This window comes from Oncorhynchus mykiss, chromosome 22 (genome assembly GCF_057628025.1).
Source record: "Oncorhynchus mykiss isolate SJ-2025 chromosome 22, ASM5762802v1, whole genome shotgun sequence".
NCBI lineage: Eukaryota > Metazoa > Chordata > Actinopteri > Salmoniformes > Salmonidae > Oncorhynchus > Oncorhynchus mykiss.
This window is the reverse complement of record NC_143043.1, coordinates 20,500,865-20,519,676: the sequence shown is the minus strand read 5'-3', so window position 1 is coordinate 20,519,676 and position 18,812 is coordinate 20,500,865. Positions and strand designations below refer to the sequence as shown.

The window sequence follows — 18,812 nt, the reverse complement described above, 5'->3', positions numbered from 1 at the left end:
GGTGGGTAAAATAGACGCGCATTCGGTCTTTATATTACTGTAGCATAGACTATGCTGAAGAAAATGCAGGCCTATCTGTCACAAGAAAAAAAAAGTTACCATGATGAGATGATAGGTCTACATGCATTGTGAACTGAGCTCCATACTGAGATGGGCTGTCTGTCCCCACCCTGAGCGTTGATGATTCATCATGCAGAGGCCTTAGAGAAGCCAGATTTAGACATCGCATAATTTAACAGTTCCATTTCACGTCATGCTGTTCATATAAATAATTTATTATAATTTACCGGCTTCTCGCAGTTACTTATCCTGGGAAAAGGGAGTGGTTTTGGGTGGTAAATCCCGGTACAGGGTTTCCACTATTCAAATGATGTACTCTCCCTCCCTTGTAACCGGCTCCAGTCTGGTCTCAGTATCGCTCACCTGAGGCCTGGACTTCCATGATGTACTGGTGCAGGTCCTGTCCCTGCTGCATCACCTCGAAGGTCATGTTGTTCATGGCCAGCTTGCGCTCCGTGTGGCGCTGCAGCCGCTGCTCGGCCAGGTTCAGGTCCTCCGAGTTGAAGTCGTTCACCTGGCGCAGCAGGTCCTCGTTCCACGAGTCCAGCTCCGCCGTCACCTGCAGGGAGGTCAGCCAGGCAAGGTTAATGATGTTAGTGTTGCACCTGGATGGGCCAAGGTACTCACACTGAGACCGAGTGTTATCGATTATGGAATTAAGTTGTTATGTGCAGCTCAGATGATACTTTGAAAGATGAAGCTATACCAAACAAAGCTATTCCACTGGACATGCAGTACATTACATGGATAGTAGCTATATAGCTCTCCCAGTATTATTGTTCTTCATGACAGCATTGGGTAATAATCCCCCCCCCAAGTGAATTACTACTGTAGTCATTTAAGTTCCACTGGTAGTCTTTCTTTTATTCACTGTGGTATAATGCCATGTTTTTCTGAAACTGTAAGAGCCTAGATACACCCGTTGATAATTCACAGCACGTCTCAGCCTAGGACATACCAAAGAGCAACACTGCTCCACACTGCAGTTCAGTGGAGGCCCAGTCCTCTTCAGGGACTACATAGACAGTTATCTATCAAAGTCAACTGACATTAGGTCTCTCCAAGCCTTATGCTAATATCATTAGATTACTGTGTGGCCAGCAGATGCCATCTCACAAACACATTCTCATGCGCACACACACGCACACACACACATTTAAACAAGCACACACACGTACATATGCACGTACACACACGTAGACACCAGTGGAGGCTCCTCATAAGAGAAAGGGGAGGACCATCCTCAGTGAATTTCAGAAAAATACAAATATTGAAATATTTAAAAAGTTATCATTTTCAGATAAAACTATACTAAATATACTCATGTCACCAAATAATTGATTAAAACACACTGTTTTGCAATGAAGGTCTACAGTAGCCTCAACAGCACTCTGTAGGGTAGCACCATGGTGTAGCCAGAGGACAGCTGGCTTCTGTCCTCCTCTGGGTACATTGACTTCAATACAAAACCTAGGAGGCTCATGGTTCTCACCCCCTTCTGTAAACTTACACAGTAATTATGACAACTTCCAGAGGATGTCCTCCAACCTATCAGAACTCTTGTTGTCCACCCAATCAAAGGATCAGCGAATAAATCTAGTACTTAGAGCATAAGCTACAGCTAGCTAGAAAATTGAACAACTTAATTTCTTCTTCAACAATGAAGGAGAAGCAAGAGAGAGAGAGTGAAAAAGAGAGAAGGGGCTAGCTAAACTCAGCAAAAAAAATAAACCATGACCCTGTCTTTCAAAGATAATTTGTAAAAATCCAAATAACTTCACAGATCTTCATTGTAAAGGGTTTAAACACTGCTTCCCATGCTTATTCAATGAACTATAAACAATTAATGAACATGCACCTGTGGAATGGTCGTTAAGACACTAACAGCTTACAGATGGTAGGCAATTAAGGTCACAGTTATGAAAACGTAGGACACGAAAGAGGCCTTTCTACACCAAAAGAAAGATGCCCAAAGTCTCTGCTCATCTGTGTGAACGTGCCTTAGGCATTCTGCAAGGAGGCATGAGGACTGCAGATGTGGCCAGGTCAATAAATTGCAATGTCAGTACTGTGAGACGCCTAAGACAGTGCTACAGGGAGACAGGATAGACAGCTGATCGTCCTCGCAGTGGCAGACCACGTGTAACAACACCTGCACAGGATCGGTACATCCGAACATCACACCTACGGAACAGGTACAGGATGGCAATAACAACTGCCGAGTTACACCAGGAACGCACAATCCCTACATCAGTGCTCAGACTGTCTGCAATAGGCTGAGAGAGGCTGGACTGAGGGCTTGTAGGCCTGTTGTAAGGCAGGTCCTCACCAGACACCACCGGCAACAACGTTGCCTTTGGGCACAAACCCACCGTCGCTGGTCCAGACAGGACTGGCAAAAAAGTGCTCTTCACTGACGAGTCTCGGTTTTGTCTCACCAGGACTGATGGTCGGATTCGCGTTTATCGTCGAAGGAATGAGCATTACACAGAGGCCTGTACTCTGGAGCGGGATCGATTTGGAGGTGGAGGGTACGTCATGGTCTGGGGGCAGTGTGTCACAGCATCATTGGACTGAGCTCGTTGTCATTGCAGGCAATCTCAACGCTGTGCGTTACAGAGAAGACATCCTCCTCCCTCATGTGGTACCCTTCCTGACATGACCCTCCAGCATGACGATGCCACCAGCCACGTCTCAGTTGTTGAATCTTGCTATGCTCATACAAATACTTACACACGTTAAGTTTGCTGAAAATAAACGCAGTTGACAGAGAGAGGACGTTTTTTTTTTTTTTTGCTGAGTTTATAGTTAGTTTCCACTTTCACTGACTTATCTAGCGAATGCAGCTAGTTAGTTTCGACCTACTCATACAACCGGCTGAAAACAGAGAGGGATTCTAGGTTAGCTAGATGACTATGGCTATCCAACACTGGAACTCTTCCAAGTCGATGTAAACTTTTGCTTGTTTTAATTTATTGCCACCAGTACCCACCAGTGTAGCGGCTAAACTACATGCTGTACACTGTACTGCATGATTGTAGCGGGTCTACTGATGCATTAGTTGTAGTAGCTATGTTGACTATGATGTTAGCTAATATGGTGGTAACGATGTAGGCTGTGTGTTGGGGTTAGTGTTTATGAAATTAAATGAACGTTTGGCTTGGATAGTTTTTGTGTTGTTGTTGTTGTTGTTGTTGTGTTGTGTTGTACAATGAAGTCCACAAACGAAGGGAAAAGCTGAGATGCGAGAAGGAATTATACAACAAGCAAAGTGATCATGTTTGTTGGTGGCTGCTATGAAAGTGAACGACGCGGGGATCAGTGGTGTATTCATTCCGCCGATTCTGTTGAAAAACGTTTCTTAATCGGAAGAAAACAGAACGAAACGGGGATAAACCTACCTGAATTTGTCCATTAGAAACTCTCGGTTTGCAACTGTTTGGACTAGTGTTTACACCCTAGATCAGCTAGATGCAGGCAAGAGTGTGCAAGGCGGTATTGACTGTGTCACTGTCTGTCAACTTGATTACTCACATTTTTCTCCTGACCTGTGCACCTCCGTCGTAAACTTTAATTTGTAGGCTAGGTTGTAGCAACCTTATGATGGGTATCGGGAAAAATGTGTAATAAAAATAAGGCCATGCTCATAAAAAAAATAATTGTCCTCCCTGATCTTAAACAGCACCGCTGTTGGCACACACCCAGCCACCCCCACACACAGACCGTCCCCCCTCTCCCGCTCCTTTCCCGTGACCCCCACCCCCCGACCTCTGGTGCCTCTCACCTCAATGGTGTACTGCTCAAAAATGCGTAGCTGCAGGAAGATGTCCAGCTTGATCTTCCTCTCATGGAACAGCTCCTCCATCTGGCCCTGGGCCTCGTCCAGCTGCTGCAGGACACTCTCGATGTGGGCGATGGAGCTGTTGTGGGGCATCTTGTTGGTGGACATGGCAGCGTCCCTGGAGGGGGAGAGAGAGAGAGCAGCAAGATTTGTGCCCTGTTGCCACAAGAAAAGGGCAACCAGTGAAGAACAAACACCATTGTAAATACAACCCATATTTATGTTTATTTATTTTCCCTTTTGTACTTTAACTATTTGCCCATCGTTACAACAACATATATAGACATAATATGACATTTGAAATGTCTTTGTTCTTTTGGAAATTCTGTGTGTCATGTTCACGGTTCATTTTTATTGTTTATTTCACTTTAGTTTATTATCTACTTCACTTGCTTTGGCAATGTTAAGATTTGTTTCCAATGCCAATAAAGCCCTTGAATTGAATTGAGAGGGGGTGAGGGAGGGATTGTTATTATTTCTGGGGTTATTGCTTTGCTTGTGTTGACAATGTAAGTTGCTAACTTTTCATGTCAATAAAGTACATGAGAGAGAGAGAGAGAGAGAGAGAGAGAGACCCTGAGCTGTGAGATGGGTAGTACTAAGGGAGCAACTCAAATGGCACCCTATTCCCTTTATCACTGCACTACCTTTAGACCAGGGCTCCTAGTGGCGCGTTTCCATTCAGGATTTACCCAAAAGGCTCAGACTTTTCTTTTTCCATCTGCGCGAGACTGCTCCCGTGTCTCACTGGGCCGTGGCTCCGGCTGACCTGCTCTGACTTGCAGCCAATTCCAGACCATTGGTACATTACTGATGTCATTTACATGACAAGGGCCAACTGTGAACTTGAACACCTTCTCACAAAGCAACTGTCTTAATGATGCAGATGTTGTTGATTCTGCTCTACCCAAGTTCTTAGTGTCACACACCGATTGGAAACACAATTACGCTAGTCATGGTGTTAGTGTTCAATAAGGGAGGTTGTAAAATATGTCAGAAACAGAATAACCCAATTCTCCTCATTGTAAAGGCACTTTAACGCACCTGCCCTTGGAGTGGACCCGGTCACTGGTACAGCCCGGGATTGAACCAGGGTCTGTAGTGACGCCTCTAGCACTGAGATGCAGTACCTTAGACAGCTGCGCCACTCGGGAACACCTTGTAACACCGGTCACCATGTAGTATTGAACTTATTGTGCGGAAGTCTAACGGTCTGACCCCCTTGACCCTCTCTCCTACACAAGGACCCGAGGCCCATAAAACAAGTGAATGTGTTTTGATGACTCCAGTGAAATGGCGTTATATTTCCATCACTCTTGACAATACAGTACAGTATTTCATACATCGAGTGCTGATCTAGGATCAGGTACCCCTTTGTCCGTGTAATCTTCTTCATTACGATGTGAAAAGCAAAACTGTTCCTAGATCTGGGCCATTCATAAAGTTTCTCAGGGTAGGAGTGATCATTTAGGATCAGGTTCCCCCTGTCCGTGTACTCTTACACCAGGGTTGGGCTCAATTCAGAACTGATTTGAGAATGCCTCATAAATTCCAATTCAATTCCTGAATATGAATCGAATTTGAATTGAAGTTGTAAACCGAATACAGAATTGCAATTCGAATTTGAATGAAAGGAAATACAATACAATTCAGTGAAATTCAATGAAATTCAAATGCCTATTCTATTCTATATTAGGTGTAGTCTATACAAATATACAGTACATCTTGTACATAAAACATCCAAGGCTACCTGGGGTGGCAGGTAAACTAGTGGTTAGAGTGTTAGACTAGTAACCCAAAGGTTGCAAGATCGAATCCCTGAGCTGACAAGGAACAAATCTGTCATTCTGCCCCTGAACAACGCAGTTAACCCACTGTTCCTAGGCTGTCATTGAAAATAAGAATTTGTTCTTAACTGACTTGCCAAGTTAAATAAAGGTAAAATAAGAAAAAGTGCTATATTCTTTGTTATCTGAAAGTGTGACCTGTCAGACTCAATGAAACTCTCATGTTCTATGACTGGGTGGAATTTCTTTGAATTGCACTGAATTCAATTCTACTTCCGGTCAGTCAAACTCAAATTAAAATTATACTTCCTGTGGGGTTTGGCCAATTAAATCTGATTTTCAACTCATGAGTTGAATGGGAGTCAATTCCAACATTCTTAGATCAGCACCCATACTCAGATGATTTATGAAATCAGGCCCAGTAGGAGCGCTGAGGTATGATCAGCCCCACAGCCCCCTGTGTGTGATTTATGAAATCAGGCCCAGTAGGAGCGCTGAGGTATGATCAGCCCCACAGCCCCCTGTGTGTGATTTATGAAATCAGGCCCAGTAGGAGCGCTGAGGTATGATCAGCCCCACAGCCCCCTGTGTGTGATTTATGAAATCAGGCCCAGTAGGAGCGCTGAGGTATGATCAGCCCCACAGCCCCCTGCTGGGCTGTAACACATTCCGGTGGGAAGTTTCTAGGATCAGCATTCCCTTCCCCAATCCAAACCTTAACCAGTAGTGGTTAAAAGGCTCAACTGATCCAAGATCCGCACTGACCTGAGCTGCTGGATGAGGTCCTCTCCCTCCTTGATGATGTTGAGCGTAGCCTCCAGCGTGGCCGTCTGCTGCTGCTGGAACTGCTTGATAAGCTCCTGGACCGACTCCACCGAGTCTGAACACACCTCCTCCAACAGCTCCTTCTGGAGATCCTCCATCCACGTCCACAACTGGAGGGAGGGAAGGTGAGAGAGAGGGATGAGAGAGAGAGACAGCAACACAGCTAGACCCAACCAAATCATGAGAAAATAAAAAGATGCTTACTTGACACATTGGAAAGAATTAACAAGAGAACAGACCAAACTAGAATGCTATTTGGCCATAAACAGAGTACACACAGTGGCCGAATACCTGACCACTGTGACTGACCCAAGCTTAAGGAAAACTTTGACGATGTACAGACTCAGTGAGCATAGCCTTGCTATTGAGAAAGGCCGCCGTAGGCAGACCTGGCTCTCAAGAGAAGTGCACACTGTGCACACTGCCCACAAAGTGAGGTGGAAACTGAGCTGCACTTCCTAACCTCCTGCCAAACGTATGACCATATTAGAGACACATATTTCCCTCAGATTACACAGATCCACAATGAATTTGAAAACAAACCCAATTTTCATGAACTCCCATATCTACTGGGTGAAATGCCACAGTGTGCCATCACAGCAGCAATATTTGTGACCTGTTGCCACAAGAAAAGGGCAACCAGTGAAGAACAAACACCATTGTAAATACAACCCATATTTATGTTTATTTATTTTCGCTTTCGTACTTTAACTATTTGCACATCGTTGCAACACTGTATATGGACATAATATGACATTTAACATGTCTTTATTCTTTCAGAACTTCTGTGAGTGTCATGTTTACCGTTCACTTTTATTGTTTATTTCACCTTTGTTTATTATCTACTTCATTTGCTTTGGCAATGTTAACATATGTTTCCCATGCCAATAAAGCCCTTGACTTGAATTGAATTAAAAATGAGAGAGAGGAAGGGAGAAAGGTTGGAGAGACGGGAGGGAGGAGGGTTGGAGGAAGAAGGGGGAGAGAGAGGCAGGGAGGAGGGTTGGATAGAGAAAGAGCGAGAGCGAGAGCCAGAGACAGAGACAGAGACAGAGAGAGAGAGAGAGAGAGAGAGAGAGAGAGAGAGAGATTTAACACTACAGTACACAACATACCCACACCTTGTGGGAAAGCGTGTCAACAGATGCAACATGTGCAATGTTGAGGACAACTGAACCACTATGTCAAAGTAATGCAATTGCTTAGTCAAAATAGACTAACTTCAGGTCTTTTCTTCATATGCACAATACATTCGCAGCACATCTTGCTCTTTAGAATTCTTTAGAATTGTTTGACAGCGGGGAAGAAAATGCATTTCCATCTCCACAATTAGCAAACTGCTCCCCAAACGCACCTAAAATAGACTTCCATTCTTCAAGCTATAGTGATTTTTCACAGAGAAAGATTAACCGGCACTTTAATATTTCAGTTAGGGAACAGGAGCTTGAAATACAATTACACACAACACCTGAAGCATAATCCGAGTAAATTGGCAGGAGATGTTTGATTGTGTTAAGGGGGAAATGAACCGCAAAGTTCAGCATCTGCTTTGTCATCTTTTCAGCATCCGTCCACACGCTAGCTTGGCAAGACGTTGTGCACGTCCCAAATGGCACCCTATTCCCTATATGGTGGACTACTTTTGACCAGGGCCCTTAAGGTTATGCTCAAAAGTAGTGCACTATATAGGGAATAGGGTGCCATTTGGGATGCAGAGCTCTCTCACTGTTAGTCGTTGGTTAGAGCTCTACTGCGATGCACTGTTGATGTTCTTAATTTACATAAACCCTTTGTGGGCATAGCTGTGGTCTGCTAGCCCTGCTGTTCCTCAAACGCATATTCATAGGACATTATGGTAATCGTGATGCTGTTCTGCCCTTTTCACACTCTCAGAGAAGTCTGTGTGTATGTCTGTGTGTGTGTGTGTGTGTGCGCACGCGCGCACGCACGCACGCACGCACGTGCATGCATATGTTGGAAATTCGTTTCACTCATTTAAGTTTATCTCGTATCTAGAGTTAAATAATTTTTGCCATGAAAATAACATCAGTTCAACCGTAGTGAAGCCAGCCATAAAACGATGCTTGGATTTACTGATTGCAAAGTGACTCCCAAGTGGCGCAACGGTCTAAGGCACTGCATGTCTGCATGACCCTGATTCGATCCTGGGCTGTAACACAACCGGCCGTGATCGGGAGTCCCATAGGGCGTCGTCCGGGTTAGGGGAGGGTTTGGCCGGGGTAGGGCGTCATTGTAAAATAAGAATGGGCTCTTGGCTGACTTGCCTAGTTAAATTCCATTTTAAAAAGTGTTCATCAATAGATAATTGGAAGATGGAGAGCACTGCAACAAGAGCACGGCAGTGAGGGAGAAAAAGCATGGCAGTGAGGGAGAAAACATGGCAGTGAGGGAGAAAAGGCATGGCAGTGAGGGAGAAAGCATGGCAGTGAGGGAGAAAGCATGGCAGTGAGGGAGAAAGCATGGCAGTGAGGGAGAAAGCATGGCAGTGAGGGAGAAAGCATGGCAGTGAGGGAGAAAGCATGGCAGTGAGGGAGAAAGCATGGCAGTGAGGTTGAAAGCATGGCAGTGAGGGAGAAAGCATGGCAGTGAGGGAGAAAGCATGGCAGTGAGGGAGAAAGCATGGCAGTGAGGGAGAAAGCATGGCAGTGAGGGAGAAAGCATGGCAGTGAGGTTGAAAGCATGGCAGTGAGGGAGAAAGCATGGCAGTGAGGGAGAAAGCATGGCAGTGAGGGAGAAAGCATGGCAGTGAGGTTGAAAGCATGGCAGTGAGGGAGAAAGCATGGCAGTGAGGTTGAAAGCATGGCAGTGAGGGAGAAAGCATGGCAGTGAGGGAGAAAAAGCATGGCAGTGAGGGAGAAAAAGCATGGCAGTGAGGGAGAAAAAGCATGGCAGTGAGGGAGAAAAAGCATGGCAGTGAGGGAGAAAAAGCATGGCAGTGAGGGAGAAATCATGGCAGTGAGGGAGAAAGCATGGCAGTGAGGGAGAAAAAGCATGGCAGTGAGGGAGAAAATCATGGCAGTGAGGGAGAAAAAGCATGGCAGTGAGGGAGAAAGCATGGCAGTGAGGGAGAAAGCATGACAGCGAGGGAGAAAGCATGGCAGTGAGGTTGAAAGCATGGCAGTGAGGGAGAAAGCATGGCAGTGAGGGAGAAAGCATGGCAGTGAGGGAGAAAGCATGGCAGTGAGGGAGAAAAAGCATGGCAGTGAGGGAGAAAGCATGGCAGTGAGGGAGAAAGCATGGCAGTGAGGGAGAAAGCATGGCAGTGAGGGAGAAAAAGCATGGCAGTGAGGGAGAAATCATGGCAGTGAGGGAGAAAAAGCATGGCAGTGAGGGAGAAAGCATGGCAGTGAGGTTGAAAGCATGGCAGTGAGGGAGAAAAAGCATGGCAGTGAGGGAGAAAGCATGGCAGTGAGGGAGAAAGCATGACAGTGAGGTTGAAAGCATGGCAGTGAGGGAGAAAGCATGGCAGTGAGGGAGAAAGCATGGCAGTGAGGGAGAAAGCATGGCAGTGAGGGAGAAAGCATGGCAGTGAGGGAGAAAGCATGACAGTGAGGGAGAAAGCATGGCAGTGAGGTTGAAAGCATGGCAGTGAGGTTGAAAGCATGGCAGTGAGGGAGAAAGCATGGCAGTGAGGGAGAAAGCATGGCAGTGAGGGAGAAAACATGGCAGTGAGGGAGAAAACAAGCTAATCATTGAATCATCAGATACAATGTATCTTACAAGTACAATGATACGATAAGTTATAACAAAACAAAAAAACTCTAACAGACTAATTGTATTCCAGGAACCACAAAAACACCTTCCAAGATACTAGAATGTCATCTCTCTCCAGTGACATACCCTATGCATCCCAAATGGCACCCTATTCCCTATATAGTGCACTACTATAGCCCATATCCTTGGTCAAAAGTAGTGTGCTAGAAAATGAATAAAGGTGTCTACCATCTCCCCTCTACAAATGGCCATACTGTACCTTGAACCTGATTTTGTGATGTTACGGTGATCTATGAGAGACAGTGGGGATGTGGCTTTAGGAGTCACACAGCGTGGCGCAGAGGGTGACTAGGGAGAGTGATTGATGAAGGATCGTAGCGGCGCAGTCTCACCGATAGGAAAGGAAACGCTCAGACTGAGGAAATACAGTGGTCAAAATGGCAATGATTTGAAAATGGCTCATTTTACGGGGCATGTATACAGCTGATATTAAACTTTGCTACTTTTTTTAAGCCTAAGTCTTCACCTTGTACTATTTCCAACAGCTACTCCCTAATCTTTTGCAAATCCTATTTGGTTGGAGTAATTGACTGGCTGGCTCCCGGCTACATGATCCAGTATGGTAGATTGCTTATGGATGATGATGGGATCTGTGGGATCACTCTGGCAGTCAACAGTAGATATTTTTATTGGAGTTAAGCAAAGGGAAGTGGTAATGCCGTGGGACACCAGAGCTGGATATGAAGTAGCGGTCACACAGAACATGCCTGTTAACAGTGACCGACTGGGCCACTTGTCCCCAAGGAGTGGCCTCCACTTGGACAGCTCAGGGCTGCATCCCAAATAGCACCTTATTCCCTACCTAATGGACTACTATTTGGGATGTAGACCATGAAACGTTGTTGGACTCTGATAGAACAGAGAAAAATGTTTTGGCTTTAAGGGGCTCTGAGAGCTTGGCTTGAAGATGCAAACAAACGTATGCCAAGAATGGCCTGAGATAAGACTCCTAGAGTTTGAGTGTTATCCTGAAAGCCAAGGCCACATCCATGATTAATGTAGAGACCGATCCTGCTTCCCAAATGGCATCCTATTCCCTATAGTGTACAACTTTTGACCGGAGCCCAATTGCACTGATCAAAAGTGCACTACATAGGGAATAAAGAGACATTTGGGACACAGTCCAAATCCCACTTTATAGGGCTGGTCAGTAGTAGTGGCCCACTAGAGGAGATGGCATTACTTTTTAAAAGCCTAATGACAGGACATGGTCAGATTGCCAAGGGCACACTCACTGCATCGGATGTGTCGCTAATGCCAACAAATCAACACTGGCTCAACTGACAATTACTGACAACTTTTAACTTTGGTGTTTCCTGTCAAGAGGAAGTTTTGTCGATTTTGTATATTCTCATCTCACGTAAAACGAAACGGTGCGCTCCACCCAAGCCTTTTTTATTTTACGAAGGCGTTGTCACTCCTTACCCCTCTGTAAAGTATGAAAATATGTATCTTTTTCATTTTCCCAATCCGTTGTCTCCTCGGCTGCATCGGCCTTCAGCTTGCGCTTATATTTTTGTCTTTATATCAATTGGCATTTAATATACTTTCTACCAGAAAAACAGAAAGCAGCAATTAGCTTACAAGAAGGAATGCTTGTGGCTGCTGTGCCGTGCAGGAAGAGGGTAATTTTCATTCTGGAGAATGGTCTACATGGAGACATACTGTAGTGTGCATCCCAAATGGCACCCCATTCCGCCTTACCATGGGGTCTGGTCAAAAGTAGTGCACTATATAGGGAATAGGGTGCCATTTGGGACGCCAGCGTGCTGGTCTTCGGCAGGCTGCTGGGCGGCTGACTGGGTGCTAGGTCGAGCTGCACCATCAAACAGACGAGGAAAGCAATCAGAGCCGTGATTTAGCAATCACAGAGAAGACTGTTGGGAGGCCTCTGTCTGTCAGCCACATGGTTGTGACACAAAAAGAGAAACGGCTGTCCCAAATGGCGCCCTATTCCCTATATAGTGCACTACATTTGACCAGGGTCCATAGGCAGTGCATGCTCTTAGAGAACGTTATCAGTGCCTTTTGATTGCCCCAAATTCATTTCAAAACAGGCATTTTAGTGTTCGGTATTACAAATATACTGTAAATGTAGTTGCTATGGTAATTTACAATTACACCTGTTGGAATGAAAGCATCTGTAGAATAGAAGACACAGGACATTCCTAGCTCACATGCTTAACATTTAGAAGTATGGCATATATGTCTATGTGTATAGTATATTACAATACTACAAAGCCAGGAATCCTGTAATATTGTAATAGACTATATTGTAATAGCCCAGAATTACAACTGCTGTGGCACAACCTATTTCACCCTAATCCCATGTCTGAACTCAGGTTTATGGTGAAATCAGTGTGTTAAGTGTGTGTTTGTACTGTATATTCTATCACAGTAATCCAAACCCGGGATTACAACTGCTGTGTCACAACCTATTTTATCCTAATTCAGGTTTATGGTGAAATCTGTGTGTAAAGTGTGTGGTAGCTGTTTGCGTGTGTCATGCCCAGTGCAGCACAAGCACAGCCAGGATCCTTCAGCTAGAGCAGGAGTCGCACAGAGAAGCACGTTCAATTCTGAGCGTGCTCAGATCAGTCATGGGGAGCAGTTACCATGGGAACCACAGCGCAACCTCTGCTTTATGGATTTTGTTAACCCTTTGAGACTCCGAGAGAATTCCATCTGTGTCTGTATGATGTGATAGGTTCTTGTGAAAATGATGGCAGTGGTTTTGTCCCAAATGGGACCCTATTCCCTATATAGTGCACTACTTGTTGACCGGAGCCCTATATGGGAATAGGGTGCCATTTGGGGGAAACCCACACCGTCTTCCTGAAGTCTCCAGTTTAGCCCTTGGCAGGCTCACAACTGGCATGGATCAGGCTGCGCTAAGTAGAGCAAAGACTCCCTGCATACCTTAGTAATCTTGGTATGTCTGCCCTGTCTGTCTGTCTGCCCTGTCTGTCTATCTGAAGTGATCAGTGACACTCACAGACGGGCATCTGAGGCTGCATTAACTCGAGCCTCGACCCCTTGCCAACTTACTGCACCTTAAACCCAACCTCATCCACTGCCACTTACGGTAATATTTTGTACATGCATAAAGAAGGGGTAGTATTGCAGAGGCCGGGGTCTAGTGATAACCACCCTTACTTTACGCACACGTTTGCACTCCCCACCGGAGCCTGGGGTTCAATACATTGTTTCTTCCACTTCCTTACCCGTCTCCCTGTCTGATTTCAGTACAGTCTCAATAAAGTGAAAATAAAAATCCACTTCAAAACAAAGGTCACTAGACCCCATTTGCTCTTGAAGACAGAGAGAGTAAACCATCCTGAAGAGCCTTTAGATCTGGGCTCTTGCATCTTTAGCGTGGGTGTTGAAGGTAGACCGACAAGGCTACTGCATCCTACCACATCCACTCCCATTCTATCATACCATACTATGCATAAATAAAGAAGGAAAAGGTGTCCGGGAACCCCAGAACTCCCCAGACATACAGTGGAAAGTGATCCATCCCACAGGTCATGTAGGTTAGGGGTCGGGGGTCACATGTCTTACCTCTTTGGTGTGGGTGTGGAAGGAGACCGACATGTCCAGCAGCAGTTTCCTCTGCTCCACCCGCCGGACAAAGTCTTGGATCCTGACCTCCAGGTGCCGTGCTGCTTTGTAGATCTCCTCCGGGTCACATTCCCCAGTCTGGGCCAGCTGCTCTGCTGCCTCCAGGAGTTTGTCTGCGTTGGTGTAAGTGTTCTGGTACCCAGAGAAGACAAGCAGGCAGCTCAAATTAGATGAGGACAACACAAGCAGGTAAAGAACTGTGTCTGTCTAAAGTCTCTGCTCTCTGCAGGGCCCGACTACTGCAACGCTGAGGCCTCTTGAGTTGGTAGAGAATTGTGTCTGTTTGTCTGCACTCTGTCTCCGCACGCTTTGACTGACTACTGCACTCTGACGTCTCGCTATCTCCTCCACCGCCAGAGACGGACAGGACCTCTCTCTCTCCGATTGGCGCCTCCACTAAACTGCCCCAAAAACAGTTCCATTCACACATATACAGCGGAGCCATCGGTGCAGAGTGGTAGGGTAAATCCCTGGCTATCTTCCATACGTGCTAATCCCACAGCCTGGCAGAGGACAAGTGTTGTCTCTGGAAGGACACAACAGTGGAGACCAAGTCAGTAAAGCAACAGCCATTAGGGCAGGACAGATGAATGGCTAGGTAACACGTAGCATGTAACACCGTGCTGATCCGGTTGGGATGGGATGGCCCCATGGCTCGGGACCTGGTAACCTTCTGTAAGGTCGTGGCAGTGAGTCACATTCACTGGGCCAAAGGGTACCCTATTCCCTATATAGTGCACTACCAGAGCTCTGGTCAAAAAGTAGTGCACTATAAACAGTCACATTCACTGGGCCAAAGGGTACCCTATTCCCATATATAGTGCACTACCAGAGCTCTGGTCAAAAAGTAGTGCACTATAAACAGTATAGGGTGTCATTTGTGATGCATCCTGGTCCATTTAGGAGTAGAGACGGACCCTGACCTAGTGACCCACTACCTGGAGAAGAAGTGACACTATGGGCCAAACCCTAATCCCAGTTAAGTAAATAAACTCCTACGGTATCTGTCTCCTTATCTGCCTTGTCTGCCTTTTTCACGCCGTCAAAATATCACAATCCATCTATTTTTTCCAAATGAAGCAGAATCCCACTTTTACACACAGTCTCATTAGCTCTGGCCCAAATCTAATTGATTCCCAGTGAATAGAGAGGGTCAGCGCGTTATACGGCGTACAATGGAGGGTCAATTCAATGGACATGGATATAGTAAACAGGATAACATTTGGAGCGCCCATATATTCGGTGAGTGTATAAAACATTAGGAACACCTTACTAATATTGAGTTGCAACCCCGTTTGCCTTCAGAACAGCCTAGATTTGTCTGGGCGTGGACTCTACAAGGTGTCGAAAGCGTTCCACAGGGATGCTGGACCATGTGGACTCGAATGCTTCCCACAGTTGTTTCAAGGTGGCTGGATGTCCTTTGGGTGGTGGACCCATTCTTGACACAAACTGGAAACGGTTGAAAACCCAGCATCGTTGCAGTGCTTGACACAAACTGGTGCACCTGGCACCTACTACCATACCCCGTTCAAAGACACTTCAATTTTTTTGTCTTGCCCATTCACCCTATGAATGGCACATATACACTCAGTGTACAATGAGTGTATTAAACATTAGGAACACCTGCTCTTTCCATCACATAGACTGATGAACCCAGGTGAAAGCTATAATCCCTTATTGATGTCACTCGTTAAATCCACTTAAATCATTGTAGATGAAGGGGAGGAGACAGGTTAAAGAAGGATTTGAAAGCCTTGAGACAATTGAGACATGGATTGTGTATGTGTGCCATTCAGAGGGTGAATGGGCCAGACAAAAGATTTAAGTGCCTTTAAACGGGGTATGGTAGTTACGTGCCAGCTGCACCGGTTTATGTCAAGAACTGCAACGCTGCTGTGTTTTAGCACTACTTTTGACCAAGGTCCTTAGGGCTCTGGTCAAAAGTAGTGCCGTATATAGGGAAAAGGGTGCCATTTGGGAGCCAAAGTGGTGTGTTGGGTGTATTCCACACAGCAGCAGGAGGCCTAGGCAGCACACAAATTCCATCCCATCAGAAGAACTCCTCTGTGTTTGGTCTGTCTTCTCTTCTCCCTCCAGAGAGGTGAAAATCAATAACTCCATGCAGGCTTTCCCCTCACAGAGTTGGCTGGGCTGATGTGGATTCGTCCCTCCTCCCTCCCTCCCTCCCTCCCTCTAGTCTTTTTTAATACTATGCTGGATTCCCTCTGTACCGCTTTCATTCAATCTGTTGCACGCGCAGGACTTTTATGAGCATGATGCCAGAAACAAAAGCTCTGTGTCTCTCTCTCTCTCTCTCTTTCTCTCTCTCTTTCTCTCTCTCTCTCCATATGAAAGAGGGAAAAACTTCTGTTGAAGATGAAGAGAAAGAGGAGGAGCAAAGGTATTGTGAGAAATAGGTTGTGAGGGAGTAGGGAGACTCTTATTTAACTCAAAGTCCTGGTTGTCTGGCTATCTGTCTGGGCACGGTGTTGACAGTGGACTCAAATGTACCAAGGACTACTTTGTCTCGAGGCTATAAACTGTGATGCACAACTCTTCCTTCAGAAGAAGTAGGATTCTGAACAGTAGATCTAGACTGTAGTCAAGCCCAAAGTTGTCCATCCTCTAATACATGGTGTTAGCCCTAGACATGACACTCACTTCTACTATGTCCTGTTTAAAATTTTTGCCTTTCTCTTTCGTCCTCTCTCTTTTGCCCTCTCTTTCAGCCTCTTTCTGTTTCTCGCCCTCTCTCTCTTTCTCGCCCTCTCTCTGTTTCTCGCCCTCCCTCTCTCTCTCTCTCTCTTTCTCTCATCCTATTAAGAAGGGCTCAGCCTAAACAAATACCTCCATCGCATGTTTTGTTGGTGGAATACATCAGAGGCCAATCATTAGAGAGGGAGCTGCACTATTTTTGTCATCCAGGCTATTTAGGGGGGTTTTCATCTACAATGGCATTATATTTGAGCCAGTTAAAGAGGCAGATTTAATCTGAGCACAATCTCTCTGATTTAATAACATTTCAATGTGGTGTCATAAAAAAAATGTATTCCTCATAAATTGCTCGATGGTATATTATGTAGAATATCAAATAAAGGCTTGTGCGCCAATCTGGTAAGGTGTCTTTGAAAGATGATGGTGCCATATGTACATATCTTAATGAGCTAAAATCGAACATATTCCAATATGAAACTCTTTATTTGATTCAGTAAGCCATTTGATCCATTCTGCAGGAGTAGGAGTGAATTAAACATCCTCGTCTCTTACACTTCCCCAGAGAGAATTTAATTGGTGGAGAATAGGATAAATAATGTGGAGTCTGATATTCAGGTTGCGTCCCAAATGGCACTCTTTCCCCTATATAGTGCACTGGTTTTGAACAGGGCCCAGACTGGCTTGCCCTGAAGAAAGACACGTCGTCCATCTTGAAAAAGTGGCAAACCGTATGACCCAAATCAAGCCAATCCATCAACGGAGGGGCTACAATATTGCCGTAATAGCCGGATTACACATCTTTTTACCATTGAAACTCAGCCCTAAGCACTGCTGTTATCACTAGTCACGGCTCATGCTGCTATGGTTACACTCAGGAAGTTAGCAAAGTGGAAGAAATGTGCCTGGTGATTCTAACATTTTCCTATCTTGCTGGGAAGCCGGGTGGTATCCGATACAGATGTAGGATCTTAATTTGATCAACCTGTTGCAAGAGAACTTTCCTGAAATGAAGGAAATGTAGAGTATTTCAGGTTTAAAAATGCTTTGTAATTTCCACTTTGAATCAGACTTCCGACTTTGTATCAACCCTGACCAAAAATAACCGCTAATTGTTCACATTTCCAGTTGCTGCAGGATAGATTTCCTGGAGTAGCAAACTGACTCAAATTATAACCTTACATCTGTATTATTTTTTAAGCACTGCTTTTAGGGTTGCAACATTTCCCAGAATCAAGAGGGAGTGAGCAGGAAAGAAATGCAACACTCGCACCTGTCCTCATTCCTTGCACATTGAATGATCATTATGCCACCATGGGGCACTGTGTAACCACAGAAGCACGACTTGCTTACATACAACAACAACAACAACAAAAACGTTTATATTATTTGCCCCTCCTCTCTTATTAAGAGAAAATTTAGGAAACTTTCTGAATAGAAATAAAGAGAATTAGCGAACACACACACACACACACACACACACACACACACACACACACACACACACACACACACACTAAAATGACCTTAAATCAATCAAAGCCACCAGCGAAACCTCAGACATACACTAATCATACAAATGTATTCAAAACCTAGGCTCACCTTCAAGTCCATCAGAAAGTAGGTCTAGGCTACATTATAACATAGCCTAATGCTAAAATAACGTTGCCTATCCAATGAATTGACAAGGAAAGTTTGAAGGGGAGAGAGAGAGACAGCTATGGTATTACTAGAGAAGTTGGTTATGAAATGATTATCCAAGCAAGTGACTTATTCTAGAGGAAGATCAAAGGATACAATGATCACTCATGATTGGCTGCTAAATATAGGCTACAGGTGTCCCCATAGGTCTAATATTTCAATTGAGGAAATGTGATCATAATAGTGTACTTGATATGTGTTTATGGATGAGAAAGTGAACTTCCCATTTCCTAAAAACGAGCTCAGCGGGTAATGGGGATTCCCTGCTTTGTGATCTGTTGCCTACGTCAACAGCCGGGCTTTCGTTAAAAAGGCCTAGGCACTATTCTTTTCTATCGCACATTTAATTCAACTGACACATTTGGCGACGTACCACTTGAATTCATTGGCACCAAACGTGCGTCAGAGCAAAATACTGTCTTGTCTCGGGCTTGCATAGCACAGGTGGTGGTTGTCTAAGTTCA

The 18,812-nt window shown here is 45.1% G+C and overlaps 1 protein-coding gene across 5 annotated transcripts in view; it reads right to left on the bottom strand.

Moving 5' to 3' along the window:
• Window positions 1-18,812, bottom strand: part of kalrna (kalirin RhoGEF kinase a) — a 285,635-nt gene that overhangs the window by 109,862 nt on the left and 156,961 nt on the right. For all 5 annotated transcript variants that reach the window (XM_036958909.2, XM_036958910.2, XM_036958911.2 and 2 more), the window contains exons 11-14: window positions 13,873-14,064; window positions 6,454-6,623; window positions 3,845-4,019; window positions 424-619 (exon numbers count right to left, since the gene is read on the bottom strand). In XM_036958909.2, coding sequence (XP_036814804.2) covers window positions 424-619; window positions 3,845-4,019; window positions 6,454-6,623; window positions 13,873-14,064 — 733 coding nt within the window. The remainder of the gene's footprint in view (window positions 1-423; window positions 620-3,844; window positions 4,020-6,453; window positions 6,624-13,872; window positions 14,065-18,812) is intronic.